The sequence below is a fragment of the Triturus cristatus genome, chromosome 2_2, assembly GCF_964204655.1.
Source record: "Triturus cristatus chromosome 2_2, aTriCri1.1, whole genome shotgun sequence".
Lineage (NCBI taxonomy): Eukaryota > Metazoa > Chordata > Amphibia > Caudata > Salamandridae > Triturus > Triturus cristatus.
The window spans coordinates 1,044,400,280-1,044,421,713 of NC_140582.1; the positions used below are offsets into that span (position 1 = coordinate 1,044,400,280).

Genomic DNA, 21,434 nt, shown 5'->3' on the forward strand with positions numbered 1-21,434 from the left:
AAGTGTGCCGGTCCTGCTGCAGTGCATCTTTAAAAGCGGGGCTGCCTTTGAAAGAGGCATTGCAATGGGAATGCCACAGGGGGTTCCTGCATGGCATGGACTTTTAAGTCCATACCGTGTAACGTGGAGGAACCTGGGTGCATGCACACAGGGGGCACAGGTTGTGCCCCCCTGCATGCATCCCCAGGCTGAGGGAGCAGTGGGGGGCCTTTGGGGGCTCTTTTGTTTCAGCACCGCCAGCCTGTTCATGGAGGAAAGACCACCATGTAACTGCTGGCTGTCCTGAAACTTGTAATATGCATAGCAGTGCTGCAGTGGCACCACCTGCATATTACATAGCCCCTGACTGCGCCACTTTTAGGGAATGGCGGTTCCCTGGTGGAGCCGGAGGTTCAATTGCAGTCTGACCGCCCACATCGTAATAGGGCGGTTGGACCGTCGGTGCGGCGGTGGCTGGACTGCCACCTCTGTGCCACCACAGGTCTGGAGGTCCTCAGACCGCCAGACTCATAATTTGGCCCTTAAAATGTTCCTCCTCTTGAGATATTGTGCTTTGTTTCCTAGAAATTTCAATAGATTTAATTTCCAAGCACAGGAGTGATCTTCCCTCACCACTTACTAAAGAACGGTCCGAGTCCTCTGATTGCTAGGATTCATAATGTAATTTCTTATTTATTTGCAAAACAACATAATGGTCAATAACATTGTTCCACCAGATTAATGAGGATCAAAAAGTCCTTAACTGAAGAAGTGGCCCTCAGTGGAACCGCTACTATGGAAACTGCAACCGAAGATGTGGGAATTTCCTGAAGCCAAAAAACCCTGTTTTTGCTTTGGAATTGGGCCAATTCGCAGAGTTGCCCATTGGTGTTCAAATGAATTCGTCTCTCTCTCGATTGTCGTATTAATGATGCTATTCAAAGAACTTCTGGAGGAACCAGAATGGCCAGCTAAGGCAGAGAAAACTGCAGACAAGAAATATGTCCTTTTAAGCCATTACCTTAATTTCCATTATTTGTGCAACACCTGGTCGCAAAGACGGCTGGCACCAGCCAGAAAAAAACGGAAAGAGGGCTATTTCCCAGAAAAGCCAGTGCAAAGTAAAGTTTGTTAGCAACTTAAAACCTGAATTAGAGTTCAAACCTGCATTTTAACTCATAGCCCATTCTACGGGGGAGTGCAGCTTAAATCTTAAAGTTACGGCTTACGTCATATGCAGATTGAGTGAAAAGAATTTGTGTTAAGGCAATGGCACAGAGAAGCTGTTAATCTTCAGAGAACGCATGGACATAGATGTAGGCCGGTCATTGTGTCACTTAGCGAGCTGGATCATCACAGCTGCAACATGACATCAGGAAGATATCATCCAAAAAAAAAAGCTTCACTGGTGCCAATATCGCCTGTCTACAAGAAACGCGCCTCACTCATCAGTTCTAGCCCCTTAAACTGTTAGGTTTCACAAAGGCTGTAATTCCAACAACAAAGTCCAGGATGCAAATTTGTATCCACTATATATAGAATTCTAGATGGTGAACTGTGTATAACAGGGATGTTTTTCACTGGGGGGTTCTGAATGACATCAAAAAGACAATAAGAGCAAAGCTAGTGTTGCCAACACAGATGTCACAAACAGGTAAATATGTATAGAAAACATTAAGTGAAATACTGGATTATATTGTTAGGCTGTCTATAGCATAAAGGAAGGATGGATAATTGATTATGTAGTTACAAGTGTAAAATTTGGGAAAAACAGCATTTGCTTTGAAAAAAACATTGTCTCGAGTAGGAAGAGACTGTTCCCTGCAAGATGCAGCTAACAAGGGGCTCTGATTGGAATTATAATGTTGAAGCCTTGTTCACCTTTCATGACTAAAATGTTAAACAGTTAATAGTAGTAAAGCTCTGCACAAAGTGGCTTGAGGCTGTTGTTAGAATTATTAAGCCAGTGTTCACATGGAATGGAGAAATATCATCTGCGTTTCACAGATCCTGTGGAATCCTGGTTTTTTATGCAGCTAGATTTTGTGCAATGAAAACAGGCAAAGATATAATGTAGATATCATAATGCAAACACTAATGGTTACGACTATTACACATGCACGACATGTAATCATTCGACTGGGTACGGAAAAGAACCTTCCCAAACAAAAGTCTCACTCTCTTGATCAAACACATGTATTTAGTATTTCAGCATAGTTTTATTATTGCATAATAATTTGAAAATACTTTTGGATCTGTAACATTATTTACATTTTTTTAAATTACAAATATTTAACAAGTTACAAACAATATTACAAAACAATTATGTAGTCTTACTTTTGTAAGTCAGAATAAGTTGCAGCTTAAATAATATACAACAGATATGTACAATGTCATCTAAAGCTCAGCGGTCAGTACTTTATTAGGAGTGACGTCTTTGCTCTTTGAATAGTGCAGGGGCCAGGATGGGCGTCCTGAAGGAGGAATTGCTTCATTGTGTCCAGAGAAGCACAGACAGGCTTGCTAGAACCTTTCCAGATATGCACTTTTACCCTACTTGGAGTATCAACCTCAAAAGTGGAGCCGCGTCCACTTCACTTTGGCTCTGCGCTTAGAGGACAATGAACATTCTTAGAAGTTATTACTTGGTCTGGCAAAATCCGTCTTTGCATCTGGATAGGTCACAAAAAGTTGTCTTGCATCTTTTAGGGGCCTTAGCATTTTATCACTGAAAGTTTAACATACTCCGTGATGGAGACTGGTAGGCAATATAAACGTTGATAATTTGCAAGGAAAAAAGCCCACAAGAAAGGTGTATTGTCACATGTAGTAAGATCTAACATCCATTTTAAGTCTGTTCGACATACCTAATATTTAATAAAGGGAGATGAGGGTGTACAATGTCGGGAATGAAGATTTTCAAGGGCGAGCAATCATTTTTGGGCAATACCAAATCAGGGGGTGAACATCGTCCTTGGGCCTAGAAGTGCTTAATTGACCTATATTCAACACAAAACAAAGTGTTCAATATGGGTGCCATTTACTACAGATGTGTCAATGCATATTGTGAAGTAATTTTCCTTTCAACAGGACACAAACTTCTTGCTCATGCTAACAATTATTCTTACCCATAAATTTAGGAACAGAACTGGTTCACCTTTACAGGTGTTGAACACAAAAGTAACTTTATGAAAAGCTAGACAGACGTTGACCACACCATGTCACAAAATGTTGTAACATACACAAAACCTCTGCTTACATGAACATTCGTTATTTTTTTTGTAAACAAAAAAACACAGGGAAATTTGCCAGATAGCCTAAGTCTGCAATTCATAACAAATTGTACTCATCTCGTAAATATGTTGAACCGGAAAGAATGCAGAAGAAATGTTAGTGTTCACATGCAAGAGGATTAGCAATTGGTCAATTTTAATGGGTGTTGGAAAGAGGAATATTTTACAGCTTACAGGGGTCATTCAAGGCCAGACTGGCTGTAGCGGGTATTTGTCCGGGAGGCTGTTAGGGTGGGGGCCATTCAGCATTGGTGTGGGCAGGTTATGTTACTGGGGGCCGGCTTGCAATATCGGCCCCCAGTAACAAAAGCAGCAGTACTTCACACTTGCACCAAGGGGTGGCGGGTCCAACAAAATTCCCGGGACTGTTTTGGGTTCCCAGTGTGGCCCTGGGGTCATATAGTGGGACAGAGCATGAGGGAGTGGTTACCGTGCACGTGGTAAGGAGCATAGGTAGCCACTGAGTGGAGAGATGTCCAAGATGCAAGAGTAGCCTAAAGCCGGTTTGAAATGCAATGAACTGACATGAAAATCCAAGGGAATGGAAACTGAACTACATCTACGACCGCAACTCAACTACAGCTGGAGTTTTAATGTAATAATTACTACCGAGAACAGCGGTGGGAGAAGGGCCTAAAGAGAAGACAGATTGCTACAAGGTTCAGGAGAACGTTGAGGATCTTCAACGAGGCAACATGTATCACGATTTAATTTCTGTTTGATGATATATTCTATTTAAATAACTTTCCAGTCAAAAGGATACATCTGTCCCAGAGCTCTTCTTGGTTTCGTTGTCAACCACTAATTTAAATAAATCTTTTTTTCTTATTTAAACTAAATTATTTTAATGCCTATTTTCCATATCATTTAAATGTATAAATACATATTGTACATCATGAATGATTCTATTTTGAACACATCGTTAAGCCCTAGCCTCAAACCACGGTTTCTGGTGTCTTAGATGCAAGTTCGGTCATTCGCTGCATCTTCCAGAATGAGCTTCCAGCTTGCGGTCTCGTCCTTGACACAGGATTAGTCTTACCAAGTTCAGTGTCCATGTGAAGGATGACACGCACTGACTGTGCAGGGGATTGCTGGTCAGGATACTTCTTATTATAAATTAGCATGGTTTGCTGCATCCAAGAGAATGGCCAATCAATCAGAGTTTAAACATCATTACAGTGGAAGACATGCGATTCATTTTCCTCCAGTCACACCAATATTCCACCATCTTCTATAGAATGCAGTCACTGTAAAGAATATCAATAGTGACATAACTCCACACAAGGCATCCGATGGTGGACAGCGAGTGATTCCAAATAAACTCTGGTAGTACACATTGTCGTGTGAAGAGCCATAGCCCGTAACAACTTAGTAGTCAGCTGCTATAAGCCATGTTGTGTTGCAAGTGCTCTTGTGTATACACATTGGGTGTATGGGTGGCTTCAGAAATCATTCAGAATGAGAACAGGAAGAGTGGACGCGATAACACTGATAGCATCAAGGAGGTCGACTGAAGGTGGACACCAGATATTGCAATTTGAGTTGTTTCAGGAAGTGTGGGGATAATATTCCATTTATCTAGAAATTGAGTCTCATTGATCCTCTGTCAAAGGGAATGCCAGTTAGAGACATTATTAGCCACCCTAAATGATCCATTTATAAATACTACAAAAAAGTCATTTTCACAAAGTGTAGGAAGAGAAATGTCAACTTTGGGTTGGAAGCATGAGTAAACGTCTGAATTTGTGGCGATTCAGGTGTCTATCCTTCCAAAGTCTCTTTCATTGCACAAAGAAAACTTGAGCCTGTAACTTTGGAAGCGCTGTCAACTTGGTGCAGTGTAACCATATGGATGGATAAGAATCAACGTGTCGTGGCTCGGCAGGATATGCTCGTGGTAGTGTTCCACCAGACTCCCTATGTCGGAAAACAACGACGATTCTTCGAGGTAGAATTTATAGCACTGTGGAAGAGGAAAACAATAGGTGTTAGAAGTAGCCACATTTCCAGCTGTATGCCTCAGTCAAAATTCCATCTGCTAACGTATGTGCAGTTGTAATAAGCAAACCTGTATACCCTTACATTAAGGATTTATTGGCCTAAGATTGACTAATTACTTCTCCAATGGCTAATAGTATCTGGAAATCAACTCATAATTGAAATACTTTTTTCAAAAAAAGTGTGTTCTTTAGAATCTGTCCAAATACAACTTTAAATATATGTTTTCATATTTACTTTATCTTTATTTGCTTCTGCCTTAAATTTAGCATGCTACATAATATCTAAATCCAGATGCATTACTTCTAATTCGTCTTAAATACACATGCACAACCATGATAGGATACTGTAAAAAACCAAGACTTTTTGTGTAATAAGCAAAATACCTGTAGAATGAATGGCAATAGCAAGGCCCACCAGAGATCTCAGGAATCCTTTTTGTAACCCTTTCTTTGTTTTGTAAGCATGGCACTTGCAAAGGATGGCCTCAATATTCATGCATCCCATTTAGCGGAGTTAGTGAGCATATTATCTGAAACTCCCTAAAAGCAGATCCCAAAAAATCTATGAGAGTTATGTCATTGTAATATTTGCAGAATTAGAACTCTGTTAACCACACCTGAACCCCCTGCAACGTGTAGGATATGTCCAAACACTCAACTAGAAAAATCTACTGACCCTGGGTCATCCAAATTCCATGCACATAAAAGGCCTGACATCCCCACACATGTTCCTGGGGTTTGACCTGATAGTCTACTTTACAACACATTTTCTTTAAGCAACTACTTATGGGAACATAGGGGCTTATTTAAAAGCCCCTTGCTCCACCGCTACGCCACTTTTTCCCATATTAAAAGTGACGCACCAGCAGCGCAAGGAGCTTGTAAATTAGCCCCATAGGTTTCAAAGGTTGTTAATGTATGACATGACCACATATACTTTCTTAAAAAGAATGAAGTCTCTTTTTTAATTTCTAACTGCTGCTTCCTTTCATTTGCCCTCTGTGTTTCTTTCAAAGAGACTGACAGTCCTATAACAAAAGGCTACTTGGAAGGAGCGTGATGGGAAAAGAAAAGTCACGAGGATTTCACAATCTAAGACAGCCGAGTTATTCCTCAGGTTAGGTAGATCTTACAAGGTCACACAGAAATACTACAAAGGTTGCACAGATGTTATAGACGCTTCAACGACCAGGTGGTGGACACAGAAGATATCAAAGTCTATTTCCGGTACTCCCTCCCTAGGTGTACAGCATGCCAAAGTCAAGACTGGTAGGCTCGGTTTGAAGTAGGAGCGGAGTATTAGTTCCATGAGTTCCTCTATGAGCTTTAAGTTGCTTTGGGAAAACACTGGTACATGATGCGAGTTTCTTGAATGAGAAATTTGCAGAAAAAAATATTTTTAAAAAAGGGTGCAAACCCTTCCCCACACTTGGTGGCATCTTCATTGGGCGCTCTTCACCAACACCTTGATAGTGCAGGGTGGGCTCATCCAGAGCACTTCATAGATTGAGAACAGCAGATACATCCCTTATGTTAAATCAACCGAGTTCAGTGTTCTCCTGCATATAGGAAATTGTACCACATTAACAAGTGTCCTCAAAGCAGCAACAATTATGATTTTTGTAAATCACTGATAAACATTCATGAAGTGGATGGGTCTCTAAACAGGAGCTTGATATTTCGAGCAAATAACCTTCCTTCAAAACAAATGATTACTTTTTTCTGAAAGTCACTCTTTGTCCGGCTCTTTTTTCAGAATCAATTGTTGTCCAAAAACACATCCTGCCGTTTTCTACAAACATATGTTTGCCATACAATGTATTCCTAATTATCAACCTAACCTTTCATGTCAAGGGTTTGTAAGACAAGCCGGGAAAGCAAAACACAATTTTGCCTTTAATGATTTGCAAAATACAGAAATTCAAATGGAGCTTTCAAGTTTCCCAGTTCCATGCGTGAATAGCTGATCCGCCCCAGGTTTTTTTCCCTGCAACCGGATTTGTAGCACTGTGCATCTCGCAGTAAAATCAGGACAATAAGTCCAAGAATAAAGAGCAAAAAACTGAAGTGGATCTGCTCCTGGAAAAGCCGAGAGTTCTGTTCAAGATATAAAAGATAAACAAGCATTGCAATGCAATAGGTCTCGCATTTACGAGAGTTTGAGCTATTGGCATTATAAATGACAGTGCCTTTTATTTATGTTTTGGTTTTTAAAACATAAATAGAAGGCAATGTCATTTACAATGCCAATAGCTTAAACTCGCGTAAATGCAAGACCTATTGCATTGCAAATGCTTATTTTTTTTGTTATTACCAGGAGCCAGTTTAAATCGGCCCCTTGTAACAGCGCAGCATTAGTGTTACCGCCAGCCCTCGTCTTCCCCCCTCCCCCCATGTGCCCAGGGCCAGTCGGACGTAATTGCCAAGGCTGGTTTGCGATCCCAGTCCAGCCCAGTCTGTCCATGCCTTGACGTGCACTGTTGGACATGTGTATTTTTAGCAAATAAACCTTGTCGGGTAATATGCGGTTATAATTGCGGACGGTAAACATGGAGAGAAATTCCTATGAATGCAGCAATGTGCCAGAGGTTTGGAGACTCCACAATGTCTGACGAGATGACGAGAAAAGAGCAGAAAGAAACAATTAGGTAATTCCTGCAAGTAAAAGCAATGACTGCGCAATGTAAGGAATGAGGGACAATGACTGCAGCAAAAGATGCGCAGAATGTGCCACGCTGCTATTCCAAACAAGACAGGCCCCATGTAAGGTATATAGAAATCAGGTTCCGCGCAGCTTCCGGAAACTGACGTAATAAAAAGTGAGCCAAAGCAGAACGTCCTCGCCAGGATCACATTGCGTGGATGTCACGTAATTTGTTTCATTGTAGAAACTTCAGTACAAGGTTTTCAAAATGAAAAAAATTAAGAAAAAAAATGTATACAACACCAGTAGATTATTTGAATTCCTTATTTTAGGATGTTCACGTTGCCACCATTAAATAAAACACCCAGTCACGCAAATTGTGACAATTTAAATAGAAAGTACAGCTATAACAAGGGAATGTATGAAGTTTAAATAGAAATTGCAGCTTTAACACAGGAATGTATGAAGGTTAAATAGAACAAGGAGGACAAGCCCAGGAGTGGTGCGTGCGTGTGTGCGTGCGCGCCCAGTCTGCTCTTTTTCGAAGCACATACTCGTGCTTGTGGCACGCCCCTGCACGCTCCCGCAAGGTGGATGCCGCCACAAGCACGAGTATGTGCTTCGAGAAAGAGCACAACAACGGCTAAAGGTCCTCCTATGTAGGGCATGCGTGCAGCGTAGGCGAGACCTAAAAAATGACTCCTCACTAGGGGTGGGTGGAACCCGCAGAGTTATACTCCGCGGAATTACACAAAAACTTGGCAAGATTCCACAGAGTTCCACGAGCAGGCGGAATTTGGCACAACCCACTGCTTGCACTGGTTTTTAGCACTGGCAACTTATTCAGCACTGTAAAATCAGGACGAATGGCACCACACAGCGCACCAGAGGGCGCTGCTTCCTTCTACCACTCGAGTAGATTTTCTACTCGGGCAGCAGCTTTCTCAACGCAATTTACCGTAACCACCTGCACCTGGAAATCACGCTAAGGGATGCATTTTCTCGCTCTGCACCTTAATGTTGGAGTAGCGTGTCAGAGTTTTGCCAGAACTTGCATAACTCCACCTGCAGAGTGGAGTTTATCGCCTAATCCTACCTTTCACTCCTTTTGAAACTAGGATGACCTTCAGTTGGGTAACAGAAATTGCTGCATTCCAACGCCAGTAAATGTAAAAATAGAATCTCTTTTGTGTTACCTTATGCAGTGACAGTATGGAGTGACAGTATCATGCAGGCTAGCATTGTCCTGCGTACTGGAAATTATGTGATGTTACCAGCAGCACTGTCTGCCCTACGTGACAGCCAATACTTGAAAAGCAGGAATTTCAATACCTGCCAGAGGCAACAGCCAACACACCCTTGCGAACAGAAGCCAGTTCTGGCAGATGACAACGACACTGCATATTTGTTTTCTGTAGAGGCCCCCTCACAACTCCTTGCAAGGCAACGTCTAGGACATTGGAAATCACAATCTGCCTTAAACTCTTTAAAGGGGCCATTCAGCATCACTAATAATCACCAAAAATGAAGAAATGTAAGAACTTAAATTGCATTTAGAGGCTTTTCAAGCAGAACAGGTCTACATCTACCAGTGATTCATGGAAACCAAGCAAAAGGTTGGACATGGAAAAAACCTGGCTGACCGCTAAATGCCAAAGCAGTTCTATGTAAAGATTAAAATGTATCAGACTCAGTACCGCTAACCGGAGCACATGGCCGGCTAGGATAGCCTCCCTGCCCCCCAGGAGATGAAATGTTTGGGAAGAGCATTCTGGCGGTGGGAATACCTACAGTGGACAGATGTCACTCACCCATGTGTATTGAGAAAATATGCACACAATTATAAATGATAAAAATACATTTTAAATATATTAACATGAGAATTACAAAATTCACAGGCATGCCCGATGTGAATGTTATAGATACAACACAATAATGACATAAGGGCACGTGGAGACAACAGTGGTGTTCGATAAAACAAATAAATGAAAATATTCATTATTTGAGCCTTGCACTAGGACGCATTACCTAAGAAAACGTGAACAAAAGGAAAAGTGCCCAAGGCAGTGCTCACGGACTGGCTCAATCCTCACAAAATCTTACTATTGATGAACCATTGCGATTCCTAATGGAACTGCTTAATGTGCTTCATCGAATACATGCTCAGTCAGACCTTGGCGGAGGAGCCCCTTCGCACACTCCTGAATACTGCTACCCGCACAGCAGGCCCACTGGCTGTATCAGGCCTAGATTATCAGTGCCGCTGGGTCATCGCTTGAGGATGGCAGAGTGGTGGTGGACGTCAGCATGTTGATATCAGTTTCTCTGGCAGGGCCATTTGGCAGGAAAGGTGCTTTCAAAGAACCCAAGCCATGGCGAATCCCTGGAAACTTCCTGGCCAGAACAGTAGAGTATCTTCAAGAGAATCACGGGGACGTCGAGGGGCAAATGGTCCTGAGGGTTTCAAGACATTGGTAACCCCACAGCGGGTGAGGGCACAACCCAAGAGAGGGCACTCATTTGGAATCCCAGTGTGTGGGGCTGTGTAGACGTCAAGGAAGCAGTCTGCTACTCCTGGCTGAGAGAATCCTCCAGGGCTTTTCGGGGTGTGCAGCAGGTCACTAGAAGAAAAGTCAGGGATACCCTAAGCTGCAGGGAAGGGTAAATAAGGAACCTTTAAACCCAATTTGCAGATTAAACATTATGTCCACTTACATGTGCAAAATGTTTAACAAATGGACCTTTAAAGGGTGCATGGCTGCCAGTGAAATGGTGACTCTGCTTCTGGAATGGTTATACTTCAAGCATTACTAGGCCAGAGGGTATCTGCATTTCATCTTCAGGGCAAACCCATCATTTGCTCATCTGTTGATTGTGTTGATGATGAGCATGCTTCTTATATTTTATCAAAATGATTTTTAAGGCTAAGTATTGTTGCTTTTCAGATTCAAGTAACAAATCATGTAACTTGTATTTGTACAGTACATTTTCACCCAGAAAGGATATCATGGTGCTGAATTAAGATATTTGTTACCCTACTCAATGGAACTAAAGGATGAAAGGCTGAGGGGACACACCAGGATTCAAACCTCAAACCATGAGGTAAAACACCGATACCTGCAGAGGATGCATTAGCCCACTGAGCCACGAGACCTATCCTGGTCTACTCCAGGAGAGAAGCGTAGGCCCCTGCAGCGCACGGGGGCCCCCCAACCACTCTAGGGGGCCCCATTCAGCCCAAGGTCGGTGAATATTTGTGAGATATGTGAGAATCAGGGGCCCATTGTCACATTCTGCAGGGGGTCCTATCCTTTTGCGTTACGCCACTGGCTCACTCGTGGTTGGGGCAGCAAGTTTAATGAAGCATGCCATTCAGGTATTATCACACCCTCCAGAAAACCTCTGCTACTCCAGTTGGAGATCACAGACATTGGACAGACAAAAGAAGCACAGAAAATAATTACACAATCATGCCTGTGTGCAAACAGAAGACAACAGGGCCCTCATTATGAGCGGCCCAGCAAATAGTTTGATTACAGATATTTGGGTGATAACAGTAGATTTGGTCCTTACTGCCCCAAAATCTACTTCTCCTGGTCAATACCAGGCATTTTACCCCAGATAAACAATCAGTAGCTTTAACCTGCTAATATTTAGCACAAAACTCAATTTCATTTTGTGTGGTAATAGCAGTTATGACACATATCGCAATAAACCGGGCCACTTTAATCAAGTGGTGGCTGGTGAAATTTGAAAATGGTAGGGCGTAAACTTTCCAAGAGTACAAAGAATAAGTGAGTAAAGCAAAAATTTAGCTGTAGATGCATCTCAAAAACATTAGCTGATACTGGCCTCCCTAATGTGCAAAGAAGCTATATTCAAAACAGTTCTTTTGGAACTAAATTATTAAAGAATTGATTGCGGTAATCCTTTAGTTCTGCTAGTAACTCTCACCAGTATTCAATGTATCTGTTAAGAATAAACTTATTGTGTCTTATATTATGTCTAGGCTGTCCGGATTTCGGTTTAAACCGACTCTGACCGACAGTACCCTACCGGATGAAAATCAGTGACCCCCGGTTTAAACCGAGTGTCACTGATTTTCATAGTTGACGGGGGAGAGGAGCTGTTGTGGTCTGCCGTCTGTCTGACTGCGGCCGCACCCATATACTTCACAGGTCTTTAAAAAGACCATTTACATAACGAGGCTTTGTTCTTCTTTCGTCCCTTCTCAGAGCCCCTGGGGGCTGGGGCTGAGCGCAGAAACAGTCTTCGTTGCTTGCTAATTAGCAAGGATGGCGCCTAGAACCAAACTATCTCTGACATTTCCACATCGCCTACTGGGCTGTCATTTTCCACAGTTCGGCGTCTAAATGTGTCAGAACTAAACAATACCAGAAAGACCAGTCACATTAGTTACAACTAATTTGTAGCCACGTTTCCCGTTTACTGATAAGAAACGGATTTGTGTCCACGGTGCTGTTTGCCTGAAATACCTGTTCAGATAACAACCTCCTCAAATGTCATTCTTCATGAGATAAAACACTTACATTTTATTTATTTTATCAAATCCCTTTATGCCTCTTCGTTTGACTTAACTAGAGAGCCCTCAGTCCATCTGCATTTGCCCTGCCCTTCAAGGGGGTTTCAATATGTATTTATCCATTGACAAGTTTCCTTTAGGCCGCCTCCTTAAAATAATATATTCCAGCTGTAATAAGCAGGGGCGTGGCGATCACTAATGCAGCAGGAGCAGTGGCACCGAGGCCTAGATGGTTCCTGCCTTTCGCTGTCCGAACGACAGTCAGGGACCGGGGGTTCCCTTGCCGGAACTACGGCGCGTGAGTCGTGACGTGGGTCTTTACGCCACTGGTAACAAACGCGTGTCTGCTTGTAGTCATGGGCGTAGGAAGTATGGGGGACGCGGGGGATATATCCCCCCCAGATCTTGGAGTGGGGGGGACGAGGGGGCAAAGGAATTTCCCCTCTCCCTTCTGTTATCGCAGGGCCATTAGCACGCGAAAGCGCTACCTAATGGCCCTGCACTTGACCTGCCTGGTGTCAGAGGCCACCCGCCCTCTGCCTTTTGTTATGCTGCAGGAAGGCTCAGCCGTTCTGGGAAGGGCAGAGAACGGAGAAAAAATAAACGCTGTCTCTTTTCCTTCATGGCAAGGACCGTGTCCACTACTCCTGATCTGCCTCTGGCGGCTGCCCTCCTCTCTTTATTCCTCCATCTCTTTCTGTTTCTGTCTCGCTCCTGCTTACGTGCTGATTTCAAGAGGCAGCTCTTAAGGTACTCTCTCTTGCCTCTCCTTTTCTTTATTTGTTCCCCTGTGAAATTGATCCAAAAAAGGCTGAACACTTTGGCTGTAAATGTCCTCATTTTCTGACCGTTTTCTATTGAAAAGAAAAACCTCGGAATGGAGAGAAAAAATAGTTAAATACCTAAATAAAGCAATACAGAGAGGACAGCAGACAGGCCAGACTGTTATTTACACCCACACACATTAGCGCCACTTTACAGAGTTTGCCAGTGAAAGCGCTACTTTCTTTTTATCTTCTTTCTTTGAACAACATTGTTTTCCCAGGGTGGGTAAGTGCGCCATTCCTAAAGGGACTGCAATACCTGGTTGATGGGTAGAGTGGAAACGTTTAATATGATCGTTTTCAACTTTTTAATTATTTTAGCTTATAAAATGCTGCTCTGTGTTTGGGGATGTGGTCTTTTTTAAACCAAACTGCATACATTTTGAAAGGATATAAGCAATGGACATTGAAAGGGGTCCCTTCCTGGTCCTGTAGCCATGTCTTGAACTTTTCAGGCAAAATCACTTACTGATTTCTGAATAATGAGTTTAAAACCGTTAAGGTAACCATGTTTTTTTCTGATTACAGTTCACATGCTTTGCTTATTCTTGCATTCCCTATGAGTGTTTGCTTTTTCGAGGGTGTTATTCATTTTTTTTCAGGCAGCATTTTACTGTTGTCTAGTGCATAATTTGAATTTAGTCGCAGCACAATTGAGTTGTGCTGAAGGCAGTGTGAGTTTCTCTCAGTGGGGCAGTATGGTGTTCAGTGTGGGAGAGAATGTGGCACTCTGGCCAGAGCTGCTGAATTTGGAACTGGAGAACCATGTTCAGACCTTCATGACCAGTTCACCATACCACACTCCTGACAGAGCTTATTCCGATGCTACACCTTAGAAGGCCCGATAGACCTTAGAAGCCCAGGTGTCTTAGCACCCGCAGGTGGACCTGTCCACCACAATCCATACTGCAGTTCACTTCCAGTTTTACGGGCAGGCATATGAAGAAGCACATCCTAGATCGACAGTGAATCTGTCACTGAGGGCACAAGACCCTTGAGGCCAGTCCACCTCAGCCATTGGTACCTCCATTGGCCTTTTTCCAGCACTAGCAGTGCAACTTGCCAGGGGTTGGCAATGTAGGATTTGCATGCACACCAAACTTAGGGGATGATTATAATGGCAGTGGGACCGCCACGTCACCCCGTCGGTGGCGGTCCCACCGCCATTGGTGACTGCATCACAGCCCGCCATATTACAATGGCGGGTGGTTACCTGGCGGTCGGAAAGACCAACCACCACGCACCTGACGGGCTTCTTGATCCCGCCGGTGTGGTGGAGGGGCTCGTGGTTCCTACAATGCTGGTGGTACCTGCTTTTCTCAATATTTCACTTCGAAAGTATGCGATTGTATTTGTTTAACGGGCGGTGATTTGTATAGGGTCACTGGAAAGTGCACAAGGTTGTCCCTGTCCCCCCCAGAATTTTAGTGTCTCCTACGCCCCTGCTTGTAGCACACTCACAACGAGAGCTCGGGGCGCACTGCCCGTAGGCACGCAGTTCCGTGAAAGGGGAGGGCCCGGGCCTTTTTTTGGTAACACACTGGGGAAGTGTAGGGGGACGGGGAATGACAATGGGGGCATGGCACCAACAGCCGCGAGGTGTTCGGAATACACACTTGAAAGGGATTAGCAATGGATGCCCCTGGAGGAATGCGTGGCATCGGGCAGTGTATACGTAGCAGCAGGGCGCAGACTAACCTATTCACAGCTTTTCCTCAAGTGCTCAAGTTCAAACGGCCGACCTTGTTCCTTAGGATAATGAATATCACAACAAGTGCAGATTGCAGCCACATCAAAGTGTGACAGTGTGTTCATTGTTTAAATAAAATTAGCTTGGCGACAGAAATACTTCCTAGGTGTGAAGCTTAAGGAAATGCTGACCTCTCCTCACTGTACAGGTCCTATCGAAAGATATAAATGCATTTCCTTTGCCCACCACGTGGATTTATAAGAGGCAAATAGAAATATATCAGGATTGATACGTGACAAGGGCCGAAAATTGTTTTCAAAGTTCGACTCTTATTTTGCAGAGCTTCTACTGTATCATTTGAAATGAGGGTTCCAACTCACTTTTGCATTGCAATGAACACAATTACCAAGCTAATCTGGCGAACGGTGGTCAGAGTCTCGGCAATGACGCTTAAAATCCTGTGATTCTGGGCAAATCATGTAATCTACCCGTCCCTAACAAAAATGAATGTGCCCTTGTGTAACGCAACAGGTGCTCATGTGAAGCACTTCAATACCTTTAGGTCGAGTTAGCACTATATAAATCTCAGAGTGGAAAAAAAACAGCAGTGAAAACCAGCCTAGCTTTACTCAGAGCCGTGCCATCATGCTACATGATTTGTGAGGAGTGCCCAAAACCATGAACATTTCACCAAGCTCTCACTTTCTTCAAATGACAACACATTGATTCTAAATGAACTATGAGAAATGCCTGCCTTGCCTACAACGCCCAACACCCCCAGAAATCTCTCATTTCCAAAACGTTCTCTCTGTATCCCGCAGTTCAAGAGGTGTGCCTTGCACAGAGCCACCCTTTTCAGGCAAATTTCAGAAAGTGCTGACTTAACCTTCGAGTTGTAAAAATGTATTTGGACCTCATCTACACTGTACGTACACTCTCTATATACCATGCATCAATGAAGAAAGCAAGCAATAATAAACGCAAAGCGTTCCATAAACAGCGGTAAAACACCGTTTCTGTTTTTTATGGCGCGAAAATGAGTAACCACTGAAAAGCACTGTTTTTTGGAGGTTTTGAAATCACTGGAAAACACTGAAAAAACACCACCAGAATTCACCAAAAATAGAAACTGAAAACAGGAAAGCCTAATTAGGTCTAAAGTATGTTTATTATTAGATAAGTATTGCCTTACTCAAATTCAATGATTGCGTCTAAATATTTATCAATGACTCAATTAAACAGAGATAAAAGTGATCAGCTTAAGAAACACGGCTATATCAACCAACATAGTGTTCTTACACTCAGACCGTTGTGGTAATGCTGTTTAAAAGTGGAACTCACTGTTGTGAAAAGGCCGACACCTCCGGCACTTAGTCCACCTCCTTTCCAAACACTATCCCACAGGCCATGTGTAAAAGCAAACTGTGTTTATAGCATTTAGACATGGTATAAACAGCACAAACATTACTATGGAAAATACCACTCTTTACTTACAGAGCACTTTAATACTCCTCAAGGGAGACAGTGCCGAGACTAAACATGTATTTCATTTTGTATGGCTTGTTCATTCAAAGTTACCCAGCCGATACTGCATCACCAATCACACAAGCAGGGATTTGCTGTTTGGTTATTCTCCAATCTAATATATTAAATGGAAAACATGCATGCCTTTACTTTTTTCTGTTTTTGTTTCTTTAATCTGTGCTGAGATTTCCCATTAAGGACAGAAAAACGGCACACAGCTGCACTTTCAATTTCACACGTTCCATAACCATTTAATCTGGTTATAAAAACAATTGTGTGCTAATTTTCAATCATTTACGTTCTCTGTACAACTGGAGAGGTGGAAGGCCACATAACCCTCAAGGGGACATCCAAGGGGACAGCCCTTTAGTGTTTCTCCACTGCCTGGGTATAGTATTTTTTCAGTGGCCACCTTGCTAAGTGTGAGATCTCAGCCCCTTAACCTGGTGGATGACATCAGGTCCAGCCCAGTTTGGGGGCTTTATGTGGGTTCACACTCTCACCCTTTTCGCCGGCAACAGCAGATGTATTAAGAGCACAGGAGGGAAAATGATACTTATCAGTATGCATCTGTTCTTGGAATGTAGAGCTGCAGATTCACACACTGTGCATAGATCGCCATCTGGTGTTGGGCCCGGATGTTTCCACTTGGTTGTTGTATTGGAAGAAGTCTTTGGAAGTCATGAGATAGGGGACTCCTCCTTTGGACAATAGTGCGCATGGGCATCGACTCCATCTTCAGATTGTTTTTTCGCCAAGAAGGGAAATGATGGAGTTTTGTAAGAATCAGAAATAGATGCCCACGTATGTTGTATCTAATTAAGATAATACTGGAACAGGTAAAGGTAGCCGGGGAGGTGGGTGGGCGTGTGTGAATCTGCAGCTCTACATGCCAAGAACAGATGCATACTGGTATGTAGCATTTTCCGTTCGAGGCATGAGCTACAGATCACACACTGTGCATAGATTGCATAGCAGTACTCCTATTCAGCGGCGACCACCAGTATCTGTTGCAGTAGTTTGAAATAGTGTTTTGAGTACAGCCTGGCCCACATTAGCTTGTTGTTTTGCCAGTACATCTACATAATAATGTTTTGTGTATGTGTGCGGTGTAGACCATGTAGCTGCTTTACAGTTATCATCTAAGGGAATGTTCCCTAAAAATGCCATTGAAGCCCCTATTTTGCGTGTAGAGTGGGCTTTAGGGGGAATAGATAGTGTACGTTTTGCTTTGTGATAGCAAATTTGTATACATTTGACAATCCACCTTGCAATCCCAGACTTTGATATGGGATTGCCTTTATGTGGTGGTGAGAAGGATACAAAAAGTTGTTTTAGGCCATTAGGCGCACAAGGATGGGTGGTCGCTCCTTCCGCTACCTAGTCCCGAAGGAGTGGAATGAATTACCATTTTCTCTTAAACAGGCTCCCAGTCTCCTCGCCTTTAGAAAGGAGCTTAAAACGTGGCTTTTCACTAAATAAATTTTATTTTTTCAGATAATCTGGTCTTCTTTCTGTCTCCTCTTTGTGGTTGTGTTCTGTTGTGTCTGCCAATGTTCTTCAGCAAAGCGCCGGGATGCTCCTGGGAGTAGCCGAGCGCTATAGAAGAAATAAATTAACATAACATTGACAACAAACTAAGTTTCACTAATCATGCCAATGCAGTAGTCTCCTCTTCCTTTTTTACGTTACGGAAAGTGAAAAAGTTACTACCTTACCTTCCCTTGTCTGCAGAGAAAACCCTGATGTCCTCCTTGGTGTTATCCAAGGTGGACTACTGTAATGGGCTTCTGCTGAATGCTCAGGAGCAGGTCTTCAAAAAGTTACAAATGGTGCAGAACGCCGCTGCACGAATCTTGACCAAAACTCCCAAGTTCGCGCCTATTTCATCCGTCGTCTACCAACTGCACTGGCTCCCAGTAAAAAAAAGAACAAAATTCAAGGCTTTGTGTATTATATACAAGGCACTGAATAGCCAAGGACCTGACTTTTTTAGGGAATCACTGCAGCTGTATGTTCCCAAGAGAGCGTTAAGATCTGCCTCATCCGCATCCCTATGCATTCAACGAGTGAGAACAGTCACTTGGGGAGACAGACGTTTCTTGGTAGCTGCCTCGAGGCTCTGGAACTCCTTGCCCCATCACATAAAAAACAGCTCTTCACTGCTGCTCTTCAGAAAGCAAGTGAAGACTTGGTTATTCACTCAATAATGCACAGGAAGTGCCTCTCTGTCTGCCCAGCGCCGAGACACCATTCGTGGTATTTGTTCGCGCTCTAAAAGTTTAGAAAATAAATAACATAACAAAAGGTTTTGTTCTGTCAATATAGTAAAGGAGTGCTCTTTTTACGTCTAGTGTATGAAGAGCTCTTTCTGCTACCGTTTGTGCTTGCGAGAAGAACACTGGCAACTCAACAGATTGGTTGAGATGGAAGGGAGAGATAACTTTAGGAAGGAATTTGGGATTTGTCCTGAGAACCACTTTGTTATGATGGAGTTGTAAAAATGGTTCTTGAATAGTTAGTGCCTGTAGCTCACTGACTCTTCTAAGAGATGTAATGGCCATAAGGAAAGCGACTTTTCATGTAAGAAATTGTAGCTCGCATTTATGCAGAGGTTCGAATGGGGGACCCATTAGTCTTGTGAGGACGATGTTTAGATTTCACACTGGCGAGGGTGGTACCCTGGGAGGAATTATTCTTTTAAGGCCTTCCATAAATGCTTTAATGGCAGGTACCCTGAACAATGACAGATGTTGTCTGTTTTGTAGGTTAACTGCTATGGCAGCGAGATGTAATCTAATCGATGTGTATGCTAGATTACATCTTTGAAGATGCAGCAGGTAACTTATGATGTGTTGAGTGGAGGCATATAAAGGATTGATGGTGTTGTTGTTACAGTATATAACAAATCTTTTCCACTTGGCTGCATAGCAGGCTCTAGTGTTGGGGCGCCTAGCCTCTTTGATAACGTTCATACAATCAGGTGGAAGGTTGAGGTAACCAAATTCTAGGACTTCAGGAGCCAGATCGCCAGGTTGAGCTGTGCTGGATCTGGAAGTCTGATCTCTCCATAGTTCTGTGTTAAGAGGTGTAGTTTTTGGTGCGGGACTACTGTTCCAGCAATGTTGTGTACCATGGTTGTCTGGCCCATGTTGGAGCAATTAGGATCAGTGTTAGTGACTGTTGTTGCAGCTTGCGCACCACTAATGGAATGAGTGGGAGAGGCGGAAAAGCGTACGTAAATCTGCCTGACCAATTCATCCATATCGCATTGCCTTTGGAGAATGGGTGTGGATATCTGGCGGCGAAGCTTGGGCATTTTGTGTTGTAATGTGTGGCGAAGAGATCTATCTCTGGCTGGCCCCATATTTGGAAAAACATTTGAAGAACTTGTGGATGAAGTTCGCACTCGTGAATCTGTTGTGTCTAACGACTTAACAGATCTGCCATGTGATTTTGAATTCCTGGAAGATGTTGGGCTAAAAGGAATATGTTTTGAGGTATAGACCACCTCCATTATGCTCTGTGCTAGTTGAGAGAGCTGCAGAGAGTGCGTCCCCCCTGTTTTTGTGAGTAGTACATTGCTGTCATATTGTCGGTGCGGAATAAGACAGCTTTGCCTGGTATCTGTTTATGGAATGATTTTAATGCCAGAAAGATTACTAGTAACTCCAAATGGTTGATGTGGAGTAGTCTTTATTGAGGTGTCCATGTGCCTTGTATGGTGTGATGAAGAAGACAAGCTCCCCAACCGCTGAGCGATGCGTCTGCTGTTAGTACAATCGGTGGAACCGGCTCTAGGAACGGTCACCCTTTGGCAAGGTTTTTCGTGTTCCGCCACTGCAGAGAGCGATGTGTGCGGCCGTCCATCAACACCAGACCTTGAGCATGGTTCCACTGACGTCCCAAGCATTCCTGTAAGGGGCGCATCTGGAGTCTTGCATGAGGTACTATGAATATACAAGAGGCCATCATCCCTATTAGCTGCATGAACACTCGAGCTGGAAGTGAGTGTTGCGGCTGGAATTTTGTTATAAGGGTTTGCATGCTTGATATCCTGGCTGGACTGGGATATGCAAGGCCTTTTGAGGTGTCTATTGTGGCACCTAGATATTGTTGGATGTGGGACGGTTGGAGGTGAGACTTTGTGAGGTTTATGGTAAACCCTAAGTTGTGAAGTAGTTGGATTGTGTTGTACCTGTGTGATTTTCACACAGGGTATGCAACTTGGCCAGTCATCTAAATATGGGAAGACATGGATTTGATGTCTTCTTAAGTGGGCTGCTACCACTGACAGACATTTTGTGAAGACTCTGGGTGCTGTGGTGATTCCGAATGGGAAAACCTTGAACTGGTAATGCTGACCGTCTACTACAAACCGGAGATATTTCCTGTGAGCAGGATGAATGGGAATGTGGAAGTAGGCATCCTTGAGATCTAAGGTGGCAAGGAAGTCGCCTTGTTTGAGTAGAGGAAGGACCTGTTGAAGAGTAATCATATAAAAGTGGTCTGATTCTATGTAGAGGTTTAATGGTCTGAGGTCCAAGATGGGTCTTAGGGTTCCGTCCTTCTTTGGAATGAGAAAGTACAGGGAGTAAACCCCTGTGTTTTGGTGATGCAGGGGAGCTGGTTCTATTGCATGTTTTTGTAGGAGGGAAAGCACCTCTTGTTTTAAGAGCGTTAAGTGCTCTGTTGACTTTGGGTGCTGCCTGGGTGGTATGTTTGGGGGAGTTGAAGTGAGTTCTAGGCAATAACCGGACTGGATTATTGGGGAGTGGAAGGAAGTCATTGTTTGGGGGTGGAGGCAGTGCGAGTATTGGTAGTTTTGCCTCTACCCTTGTTGTTATTGCCCCTGTAGCCTCCTCTGTAATAGCCTCTGGTAGATGAGGTCTGGGTGGGGCTCTTGTAGGAAGTGGAGGGGTTGTCAGTGTTAA

At 43.4% G+C, this 21,434-nt stretch overlaps 1 protein-coding gene across 6 annotated transcripts in view; it reads right to left on the reverse strand.

The window, feature by feature from the left end:
* Positions 1-2,178: 2,178 nt before the first annotated feature.
* The window catches only part of SH3BP2 (SH3 domain binding protein 2), a 300,470-nt gene continuing 281,214 nt past the window's right edge, over positions 2,179-21,434 (reverse strand). For all 6 annotated transcript variants that reach the window (XM_085642526.1, XM_085642525.1, XM_085642528.1 and 3 more), the window contains one exon: positions 2,179-5,238. In XM_085642526.1, the coding sequence (XP_085498652.1) occupies positions 5,101-5,238 (138 nt within the window). In that variant the 3' untranslated portion in view covers positions 2,179-5,100. The remainder of the gene's footprint in view (positions 5,239-21,434) is intronic.